Source organism: Lactuca serriola, chromosome 7, assembly GCF_051521515.1.
Source record: "Lactuca serriola cultivar US96UC23 chromosome 7, Lser_US96UC23_V15, whole genome shotgun sequence".
In the NCBI taxonomy this organism is placed as follows: domain Eukaryota; kingdom Viridiplantae; phylum Streptophyta; class Magnoliopsida; order Asterales; family Asteraceae; genus Lactuca; species Lactuca serriola.
The window spans coordinates 144,404,519-144,417,208 of NC_136414.1; the positions used below are offsets into that span (position 1 = coordinate 144,404,519).

The 12,690-nt window shown below is 32.5% G+C and overlaps 1 protein-coding gene across 1 annotated transcript; it reads left to right on the forward strand.

Moving 5' to 3' along the window:
* Positions 1-379: 379 nt before the first annotated feature.
* LOC145063014 (uncharacterized) lies at positions 380-1,827 on the forward strand. Its single transcript, XM_079010616.1, has 3 exons — positions 380-453; positions 755-1,020; positions 1,104-1,827. The coding sequence occupies exons 2-3, from the start codon at positions 786-788 to the stop codon at positions 1,715-1,717; spliced, it is 849 nt and encodes a 282-aa protein (XP_078866742.1). The 5' UTR covers positions 380-453; positions 755-785; the 3' UTR covers positions 1,718-1,827.
* Positions 1,828-12,690: the final 10,863 nt, after the last annotated feature.

The following is a 12,690-nucleotide window of genomic DNA, read 5'->3' on the forward strand; positions in this document are numbered from 1 at the left end:
AAACAAATATGTTTTGGGTGAATATGTTGTTGATGTTTTGGCTGAAGACTATAGTAGAGTTTATCGGGGAAAAGATATTGTTTAATGATATGAATGTTCAATTGAATATCAATATCTCATACCATCAGGCATGGCGTGCGAAGAAATATACATTGTTGTTATTAAGGGGTACGAAAGATGATTCTTTTACCAAACTTTCGGCGTATTGTCACAATCTGGTCAAACATAATCCGGGTACGGTGACACATATTAAAACAGATGCTGATGACCGATTTGAGTTTTTGTACGTCGCATTCGGTTGCTCGGTTAGTATTATAATATTTTATTAATTTTTTAATTTTTATTTTGGTGTATTTGAATAGATATACAATGTATTGTAGGTATGCGCTTTTGTCAATTTTTGTAAACCGACCCTAGTAGTAGATGGAGCTCACCTAAAGGGCGAGTTCAAAGGTACCATGTTACTTGCAGTTACTAAGGACGGACAAAACCAAATATTACCGGTTGCATATGGTATATGCAAAAATGAGTGTACCGATTGTTGGACATGGTTTTTCCAAAAACTACGTGATTGCATAGGAAATATGCAGGAGCTTACAATTATATCTGATAGGTCTCCATCTATAGCAACATCCGTTGCCAACATTTTTCCTCACGCTCATCATGGAATATGTGGTGTCCATTTGTATTTCAACATAGTATCTAGATTCGGCAAGAGTAAGACAGTTAAGGGAATTTTTTGGGAGGCGTGTAGGGCGTACACAGTTGATGTTTTTGATGCTGCCATGGATGTTATGAAAAAGACAAAAGAACCAGTATGGGAGTACTTAAAAAGTATAAATCCAGAAACTTGGTCAAGGGCACATTTTAAAGGGAATCGATACAATCTTATGTCGTCCAACAGTGTGGAGTCTATAAATGCATTATCTAGACACGCACATAAGGTGCCAATACTTATGTTGATCGATTTTTTTCGTGCTACAATGCAACAATGGTGGTTTCAAAGACGTAACTTTGCAGGTATTAAGTAAATTTTTAATATTAATATTTTATTAATTTTGATGTTATTGATCTTAACTTCTTCATTTTGGCTATTTTTTTAGCGGAAGCAACAACAATACTTACCCCTTGGGCCGATGAAATTGTAAAAGAAAACAAGAAAACTTTTACTAAATGGGATGTTCGCATGATCTCAAATACGAAATGCGAGGTCAAAAAGGGGGCACAAAATGTGATTGTTGATTTCCAACATATGACATGTACATGTAGGCATTGGCAACTTGATGGGATACCTTGTGGTCATGTCATAAGATGTTTAACAGTCAACAATTACCAAGACTGCTCGAGGTATGCATTAAATGTTTACTTTACCGAAATACTGAGGAAAACATATGAGAAATCAATAAACCCTTTGCCAAAGCCATCCGAATGGGAGATCCCCGATGATTTGATGATTGTTAAGCCACCTATAATGGATAAACGTCAGCCAGGCAGGCCAAGAAACAAAGACCGCATTCCATCCCAAGGCGAGGGTCCAATTATAAAAGAGTGTTCTACATGTGGTCAACTAGGACACACGAGAAATAATTGTACTGGAAGGGCGTCCGGTAGTGGAGCACGTCACATAATTTCTACTGCAGAAATGGCATTTAATATTGGTGGTTCAGCGAGTTGCTCACAAACCTATAACGCTGATTTTGATATAAAACAACCTTGAAATGAAGAGTATTGATGAGTTGTTAACTTATTATGTATTGTAATATTTTTACTAAATCTTACAAGACACTACTATGCTTTCATATTTTAGTTTAGTATGTTGATTATAACAATTAATGAAGCCTTTATATTATAAAATATAGTTTGCAGATTTTTTTTAAGAATTACAACATGCTATTTAAAAAAAAACAACAAACGATCCTTTTGCAACCTAATCTGTATCATGATAATATTATAACAATTTTGTAACTAATTTTTAAACTCAGGGAACTGCAATGGGTACTTCTCTTTCTCCATTGTTATATAGTCATCCCTAATTCTCATTTTGTCTTCCAAACGATCCTTTTTTACCATAATGTGTATCAACTGCTCATCCTTCTCAGCAAGCCATTTTTCAGTCGTTTTGATTGCCTTCTTACTCTTTTTTATCCAATCTTTATGCTCTTTGATTTTGTTTTTATTGAGGTCTATCCATTCTTGAGCTTGTTTGCATTCCGATGCAATATCATTAGCACGTTGAGTGAGAAGTCGGGATGACTCTTTGTCCTCTTCTTGTTGTTCTTCAGCCTTCTTCAATTCTTCAAAATTTTCATATGACATATATGGCCCGGCTGAAGAGGGTGTAAAAAAGGGTCTACCGAATCACAGTAGTAACAATCTACTTCGTTGCATGAGCAAACTTCGAATTTGTGTGAGGAACTCGTAATAAAGTCGACATTGTAATAAACTTGTGCTATAAGTGGTATTTATACATACTAGACAGTAATGACAAGTCCAACTTTGAAATGACTAGACAGTAATGACAAGTCACTGCAGTAACCTACAAATCGTAGTGGAACCCTTAAGTGACAAGACATAAATGACTGTTTGACATGATAAATCACTACATAAAGCTGAAAATCATAGTCCAAATGCAACCATTTCATAGTCAAAGTTTTAATTCATAGTCCTGTATTTATTTATATAAATAGATGTTTACGATCTAAAAACCAAACACCCAAATCACCTAAACGAAACGAACTCCCATAATTAGAAATGTCGTCGAATGCAGCAAGTTCTTCGAATGAAGTACCTGGTTCCAATTCTGAAAGGCCATGGACGACATACGAGGTGTTAGTTCTTACACGATGCTGGCTAAGTGTTAAGGATGGTGTATCGTTACTTGCTCCCCCGCATTGCCTAATTGGTGATGAATGGACTCGCATAACATCTTTGTATAACCATGAGATGGGAGAAGGACAACAACGAGAAAAATCAAATGTTGTTACTAAGTGGATGGATGTAAAGGAAGAAGTGACATGGTTCAATCGAGCCTGTAATTATGCGAAAAGTACCAATGTTTGTTGTCGGGACGAAGAAGAGTTCTTGGAAGTTGTTACAGATTTTTACATCTGTGAGAATGACGGCAGAGACTTTGAATATGAGGAAGTTTGGAAGGTTGTTAAAAATAAACAGTATTTCATGTAGACCGCTTTAATTTCTGTTAAGAATAACCCATGGACTTGTGTTTTGCTTTAATGCTTTGTTTGTATTATGTCGTTGTTTTTCATGTAATTGTTGTAATGTTTGTAATGGTTCATGGAATTCTTGTTAGTAATGTATTCTAATGTATTGTGAAAACTAATGCAATGGGCATTTATTAATTCAAATTAATCATAGGAGATGCATCCAATACATACGAAATACATGAAAATAACCTAGTACTCACATCATAAACTAAAATAGATTTTCAACAAACGGGATATATTTCAAAATATTCCAAGGGGCTTCAAACTGGAATTCCAACCCGTCACTTAATGACTTGTATTCCTCCTTAGCAACTTCCAAGATGACCTCCTCAGTAGCATTTAAACGGGTGTCATCAATTTTGGTATAAAGATCGTTGAATAATAGAACTTCGGTTTTCATTTCATACCATCTTGCTAAGATGTCTAGTTCGTCACGATCGTTTCTTGTAGCCATTCGGTTTTCAGCGTTGAAAATATTGGTTAAACGGCTCCAAAACATTGGATCGTTCAACTTGCTTGTCTCGTACACATGAATATAAGCACATGTAAGAACCAAGAACTCTTCATTGCTCCATGATATAAAACTCATTTTGATTGAAACAAAGAGAGTAGAATCTAAAAAACAATATTTGAACAACTGTATTGATTGTTTAGTAAACTATTTATTTAACTTAATGTCAATTTATAGTAGTTTCTACACAAAATCGCAGTCCAATCTTCTAATATGTCTGCAATTCATAGTCAAAATTAACTGACGAATGCAGTGTACTATACTTATAACACAACAGATCACTGTTCGAGTTGACAAGTCATCCCCCGTCGAATGACAACACAATACATTGCTACTTGAATTGACAAGCCATTGCACCGGGAAATTAAGGAGTTGTTATAATAGTTTTTAATATCCATTGTAATTGTATCATATTACTTCCCCCTTGCAATTATGGACTCACCACATATATGGAGGAACGAAGAGGAGGTCGCTTTGGTTCAAGCTTGGATTATAACTGTAGAGGAGGATTTTCCACCGGGTCCCCCACAAGTTCATGCTGGATCATTTTGGTCTCGTGTCTGTCATTTGTTTCACCATTTAATGGGGCGTACTCAATATCGAAGAAGAAGAGATGTCAAAGAGAAGTTTCTGGATTTGAAAATAAAGGTGAAACAATTTCAACGTATTTATAACGAGTTGGATAATGAACATGCAAATACGGATGAAGACATTCTGCGACAGGTGGCTTTGGAACTATACCGTTTTGAATATGATGGTAGCGAGTTTACCCACTTAGATGCATGGAATCTTTTAAAGAATGTCCCTTATTTTTAATATGCATGTTGGTTAAGTTAATTGTTTTTCGTTATTTAAGTTGCTTGTTGTTGTATGTGTGTTTTGTTACTATTTAATAAATGTCCATTTCTTTTAATGTATGTTGTTTCCTCAATCGCCAATACATAATACGACATAAAATAAATAACTAATACATAATACGACATAAAATATAAATGGGGTACATAAATAACTAATACATAATACGACATAAAATATAAACAGGGTATAGGAATAACTAATACATAACACGACACTAAAATAAAAACGGGGTACATAAAAAACTAATACATAATACTACATAAAATATAAAGGTGCTACATGAATAACTACTGCATTGAGGGAGGTAACAGGACCATCGTTTCATTTGGTATTTCCCAAAGCACATGTGATGGTATAGTATTCACCAACTCAGATCCATATGCAAGTCGATACACAAAATTAGTGAACTTGTAATCAACCATTATGTGAATGGCTTCAGATGTACGGGTTCTTAGACATGCTATAGCGTGGCCACATGGTATACCGCTTTTTTGCCATTTACCACAACTACATACCCTTCGTTCAAGTTGTACGTTGGTGGTGGCAAAATTGTCACCGACTTCAAATGTATCCCCATACAAACGTCTTGCCTTCCAATTATAAGACTTGTTGACACGTTTTTGAACCTTACTCTCAACATAAGGGGTCAACCCACCAGACAACCTCCCTGTAAAATTTGATAATTTTAGAAAAATAATAGCACAATAAAAAAACTAAATATAACAATCTCCCTTACCCGCCACTTCATCCCGTTCACCATACTTTGATTGTATCGACGTAGTGATTAACTCAATTATCATTGTTATAGGAAACTCACGTGTGGATATAATTTGCAAAATTTCAGGGACGTCAATCGATTTATCATTGTAACGTACTTTTGGGAAAAATGCTTGTGTCAATTTTGAAATCGGTATATCGTCAAGCCAGTAAATTGGACTCCTAAGCAAGGTGCAGAAAGGTGGTTTCCTACATGTACTTTGCAACCTTTCCAAACACAAGTAAAAATCATCAACGCTATATGCATTGCATGACTTCCAAAACAACGATTCAACTTACGTATTGTTATGTCCGACAGACTCACGTATTTTTCGAGCTATATCTTTAGGACAATATCCATGATAGGAATCCGGGTAGGCATTCTGAACACCAAAGTCTATTTTATCACATAGGTTGCTTATGAAACCAACCTCTATGTCCTCACTTAAACAATCTTTTAACCTCATCATGAACCATCTCCATGATTCTTCACACTCTAAGGTTCCCAAACCAACTGCTAAGATTTGGGGTTCATGATTTCCATCTAAACAATATTTTAACCTCATCATGAACCAACCTCTATGTCTTCAAACTCTATGTCCTCACCTAAACAATCTTTTAACCTCATCATGAACCATCTCCATGATTCTTCACACTCTAAGGTTCCCAAACCAACTGCTAAGAGTAGGGGTTCATGATTTCCATCTAAAGCCACTGCGAAGTACATTGTTGTCAGATAGCTAACAATAAGGGGTAAATAACCCACATATATCAACGGTATCATGCACCTAAGGAAGGTACAAATCAACATAAAAACGAACATATATTAGTGATAAGTAAAAAGTAATCGAGATACATTACCATGAAATATTATATAACTCAATAAAAGAAATATGTTATACCACACAACCTAAAGCCACAAAACAGAATTGAAAGCGGTTGGTATCGGTTTTCTTAATGGCTGTGAAGGTATTAGGATTTGTTCTTTGAAGATTATGCAAGAATATTGGTAGCTGAGAAAAGCTTCTTTCGGTGTAAGTACTCATTTTCAAAACCAATGAAAGTGTTTTACAATCATCACAAATGCAATATCACACAAATGCAATTATAAATAGAAATTATTGTATCTCTACTGTTCAAAATTCATAGTTTAAATTTTTAAATTCATAGTCAAACCAGTTCATTTCATAGTCAAAAATCACTGACCGACATGACAATACTACAGAATGTACTTTTCTTCAGTTCATAGTTCAACTTTTTAAATTCATAGTCAAACCAGTTCATTTCATAGTCAAAAATCACTGACCGACATGACAATACTACAGAATGTACTGGTCTGCAGTTCATAGTTCAACTTTTTAAATTCATATTCAAACCAGTTCATTTCATAGTCAAACATCATATATTGACAAGAAAAGACAAGACAACACAATGTACTTGTCTGCATTTCGTAGTTCAACCTTTTGAATTCATAGTCAAACAAGTTCATTTCATAGTAAAAAAGAATTGCCTGTAATATGATTTCTTCTATAAATGGGTGTAAGTCATTATGAAAAATTTAACTGAGAAAGTAACTTCGATTTAAAAGAAAAATAAGGCTAATGGCATACTGCAATTGCGGAGGTGAACGTATCGTTAGGATTTCGGGTACAACTAAAAACCCATGAAGATTGTTTTACGCTTGCCCATATTTGGTATCATGTTCTTAACGTCATTCATATTTAAACCCTCGTGTTTACATAACAAAAATTCTTACTATCAATGTTAAATTTAAGAGGGACCAAAATGCGGGTTTATCAGTTGGGTTGATGAAGAGAAGGACCAATCATATATGGTAATAGCTAAAGTAGCTAACTCTAATAAGCTCTTTCAATTAGAAAATAAGAAGTTAAAGATAGCGTTGGTTTGTAGTTGGGTGTTGTTCTTGGCAGTTCTTGTTTACAAGTTGTAAGCTTTTTAATATTGTTTTATGGTTTTGAAGTTGTTAGGTCAATAAATTGTTGTATTTGTACTTATGTTTAGAACAGTGTACTTGTAACGTTAAAACAAATGTTGTAGTCGTTCTTATGTTGTAAGTATTGATAAGTTATTAGTAGGTCACTAATTTGTTGTAATTGTCGTAACGTTAAAACTAAAAATAAACTAATAATCAAATCCAACATTAATTTAGATATACAAATATATAATTCAACAACATAGGACCAAGACTCGACCCCCAATAAATTTTTGCCATCCGTTGACGAAACTCTAAAGCTGCGTTCTTTGGGTCAATAAGAACACGTATTGGTTGACCTGAAACGAATTGCTCCATAAACATACAAAAATCTCCCAAATGACTACTTTGTTGGGGAACATTTTCTTCATAAATGAATTGCATATTCAATGGAATCCTTGGGATGTTCCTCCGGGCCCAATAGTTAATCTTGTCCAAATAATTTGCCACCCGACATTCAAATTTGGTAAAGATTCCTTCAGATTTGAATTTTTCATAAGCCCCTCTACCAAGACTGTCATAAATATGCACTTCCATTGACACTAATCGTAGTTCCTCAAATAGCCAATGATTAGGGGATGAATGAATCGGCAATAGGACCTGTATAAGGATCAGAAAATAAAATTATGTTTCTTTACATCACAATACAAAAACATAACAAAAATAACGATAATATTTTCAATATAAACAATTAAGTTTACTATATCGACATCCCACCAAGCAACCATGAAGTTGGGGTACGTAGCAATACCAACCATAAACGCCCTCCAATCCTACCCTTGTTCCAAAGCATGAGAAACAAAAAAAAATTGGAGGCATTATTGTATGTCGGTCGCCCTCAAACCGTCTCTCCATCAATAGTCTGTACCAAATGGTTATATGTTGCACAAAATTATGATACTTTCGTTATTGACTAAAAAACAGATTACTTTTAAAATAATAAATTAACAATTAATTTACCGATGACTCCAACCATCCGTCGTGTGCATGCCCAAACAATGAGCTCCAAAAATCTCTATCTAACACGAAATTAAACAAACGATGTTGGACATCATATGAATGAAATAAATAATTTTGGATGACAACCTCACCACCTGCTACGTAAGGTTGCAGGCGCAACATGGAGAAGTCGTGAGCAACACCAAAAGCTGGATGAGGAACGGGGCTTGTTGATTTGATATCAACCTTCTTTTTTGCTCTTCTTTTTTGCTTCGGTGTCGTGTGCAACTAAAAACAATATTCAAATGTTTAAATCTCTATCTTTCAGATAATTCACATAAACATAAAATTATGAGTTTATAAATAAAACGAATACCTCGGTGTAAGGAGGGCACAAATATTGTGATGGTTTTCGAGTCCTCGGTTTATCGGGTGTAACTTCTTTGCCATCAACACCATAGTCATCAAAATAATCTAAAATTCCCGTAATTATTACTCCATCTTCATCCGACACCTAATTTAATAAGCAATAATCTCTAATTAAAAAAATGTTTCAATCTACTAAAAACAAAATATAAATTAATGTAAGTATAAGAACCTCTTTAGCTTCATTATAATCATTTACATCAAACACATCATCATCAAATTTGTTCCCCGCATTGTCATTCCTCTCCTCCAACTCCTACATTAAAAATAAAACTTTATACTTAATAACGAAAAACACATAATTTAATAAGCAATAATCTCTAATTAAAAAAATGTTTCAATCTACTAAAAACAAAATATAAATTAATGTAAGTATAAGAACCTCTTTAACTTCACTATAATCATTTACATCAAACACATCATCATCAAATTTGTTCCCTGCATTGTCATTCCTCTCCTCCAACACCTACATTAAAAATAAAACTTTATACTTAATAACGAAAGATACATTAAAAAGTAATTATTAAAATCGTAAAGGTAATATCTATAACAACCTTGTCGTCTTCAATATCACCAAAAATATTTTCAGATGTATTGTTTTTATTCATCACTTCATCTTGTACAACCTATATTTTCAAATATAAAATATGAACACAGGTATTCATATATGTTAATAAAATTTAAAAAATAATGTAGCGTGTAACTAACCTGTTCATCATATTTTCTTTGTGACACTGTAGGCTCCTCAAAAGTAATGCCATTCCAAAATTGTTTAGTATTCACTTCTTCAACAAAAACCTCTGTAGGTTGTCGGTTCATAAACACATGCTGCTCCAGTGCATGTATCTGTTTCAACACTTCGTCTAGGTTGTGTTTCCCACTGCCCCTACCTCTACCAAGAGAGCGACCATTGGACGACATACTAGACGAAGATTCGTCTTGTCTCCTAAAATGATCCTGTACTGGGGATGGAACTGGTTTCCGTTCACCATATACATACTCTTGAAATGACATATAATAACAAGATGTCATCTCACCATCACTCGGTAACATGTTTTGTCTTGGTGGTTGCTCCTCCTAAAAAATTAAACATATTAAAAATGCATATAAAAGTATAATAATCAAGTTTATTAATAATAAACGAAAAATTTATAAACCTGTATCTTTGAAAAAATTTTGTTCACGTCAACCCATTTTAAATTTTTTGTCCCACTCCATCGTTTCATCCAAGGCATGTCTTTATTTTTTCTCAATACAAATCCACATGCACGAACAGCCGGAAACATCTCATATATCCATATCTACAATTTTTTACAATTACAGTAATAAAAGTTAAAATTAAAATAAAAAACATAACAATAAAACAATTTAAATATAAGAAAATTTTTATACCCTTATTGGAGCCGTAAATCCTGAGACGGAGTACTTTAAAGTTTGACGACGCTCAGGAAGTGATAAATAATGATTTTATTTTGTTCCATGTATCCTCAAGGTTAACATAAGTAAAATCCCAAAGATAGCTACCCCAAGCGAAACTAACAAAACAAAAAAAAACAAAATTGGTTTTAATATAAATTATAACTTTAATAAAATAAAACTTTTAACGTAAACAAAATATACCTGTTCTAGAGATCCAAATTCTCAGCCAAAAAAAACCAATCTTGTGGCACCCGATCATTAATTTATTTTCCCAAAAAACCTTCACACAAAATGTATATCAAACATCTCTAACTGCATCGACGTCGTCAACTTCTAAGAATGTTCGATTTAAAATTAAACGTTTCAGGTCGCCGATTTTCACCGAACTATTGGTATGGTCCGGAAATAGCCGCTCACGCAATAAACATCTTTCTTTACTAGTTACTAATTTTCCCGACACTTTTTTCCGGATGTTTTTTGGATACTCCCCAAAATTGAAGCCGGTTATCAAACAAAACTCTTCCGGCCCATAAACCATTTTCGTATTGCCTACTCTAAAATATAACCGTTTTATTCCATCTGGAGATAAAACAGGGTCCGACGGATCTGATAAAGGAACATTTTATGGAACAACAATCCGTCCCCTTGTAAACGAGGGACATCCATCAAATAACCAAATACAGTATCTCTAAAAATAGCATGTCTGACACCATCTAAAACTTCAAATACTTCCCATATATTACCGCCCGAGTCTTTTAAGTTTACAATTGCTTTCATATTGAAAAAACTAAAATCATGCTGCAAAAAACACAAAAACAAATTAGAGAACTAAAAAATATTTTGTTTTTAAAATATATGATTATTAATTGCAATAAGTACATCAACAATAATAATTTTAGTAATGCAAATACAAATTTTTTATTTAATAATTTATATATTTACGATAAAAAAACAATAACATACACATATATAAACAATTTTCCAAGTTATACAACATATATATTTACGATAAAAAAAACAATATCATACACAAATATATAAACATTTTGTTAAACAAATTTTCAACTTAAACGACAAATATATAAACAATTTTTATCTTTCTAATTATATAAACTAACATTTTATAACCATATAAACAAACAATTTTTCAAATAAAACGACAACCAAATTAACAATTTTGCAAGTTATACGACAAATATATACAAATTTTCAACTTATTCGACAAATACAAACAATTTCTAACAATACTATAAAAAAAATTTATACTTCAAAAACAAATATATTTGTATACAAATGTATACTTATACGACAAATATATATACAAACGACTATTTTGCACATACTGTAATTTAACTATTTTTCACTTTATATAAACAATTATACAATAAGAATATACAATTTTTCAAGTTATACAACAACTTAACAAACAACAAAAATAACAAATTGTAAACATTATTCTAACAATTTATTTAACTAATAACTTAAAAAATGAGCATATTCTAACCATTTTATTAAATGTAAAACCACCCGATGCACACTCTACGCAATCTCTACTTGTACATTCAAACAACCACTAACAAAATAGCATTTAAAGTTCAAGTATACTAAAGAAATATTAAAACTATCAAACACAACAAAATTACCCTTTCACAAACATTATAATTTCTATTTTTTTACACTAACTAATATAATAAATAATAAAATAATAAAGAGTAAAAACATTAAAAGAGTTAAAATCTAACAATATTTGCGGGATTGTTGACATAATCCTCAATTTTCTTCAAAAAATAGCCAAAATCGCGAAAATAGCCCCAAGATAGAGAGAGTTTTTGTGTAGAGAAGAGTGAAGAATGGAGAAAAAAACGTTTATATAGAGAAAATGAAGGAATTTCGCAGATGGTTTGCTAATTTCGCAGATGGACCTTTCCATCTGCGAATGTACAAGCAGCTAAAGCACAGTTGTGCTTTAGCTGCTTGTACATTCGCAGATGGAAAGCCCATTTCGCAGATGGGACTATTCCATCTGCGAAATTCGTGGTTATTTTTGCAACTTCGGTTTTTTTGGCTATTTTTGTAATATAATTAGTGTAAATGACTATTTTTGTCATTTTCTCATAAAGATATCAAACTTAATTTTATACATATATCGTTATATATTTATTGTAAAATTTTAAAATAAATTTATACAAAATATATCAACATAAAAATCTAGTCGAGAACTTTAAAATAGGTATAATACTAAAATATGATATTTAATACTAACAATTCATAATATAAATATTTTAAAAATCAAGAAAGTATAATATAAATATTTTAAAAAACTTAATTTTATACATACTCATCGCAATTCTTATGTTCAAAAATATAATATAATACTAACAAAAGTACGATATTTTGTGATTAAAAGCAGACCTTGTTAGATGAATTGTCAAATAGTGTTTTTAACTTTTTATGTGTTTTCATATAACAACAACAACGAAAATATTAACATCAACTTCAACCGATCTCATAAATCATTGTAATGAGATAGAATCATAGAAAGAGGTCAATATCGACAATTGATG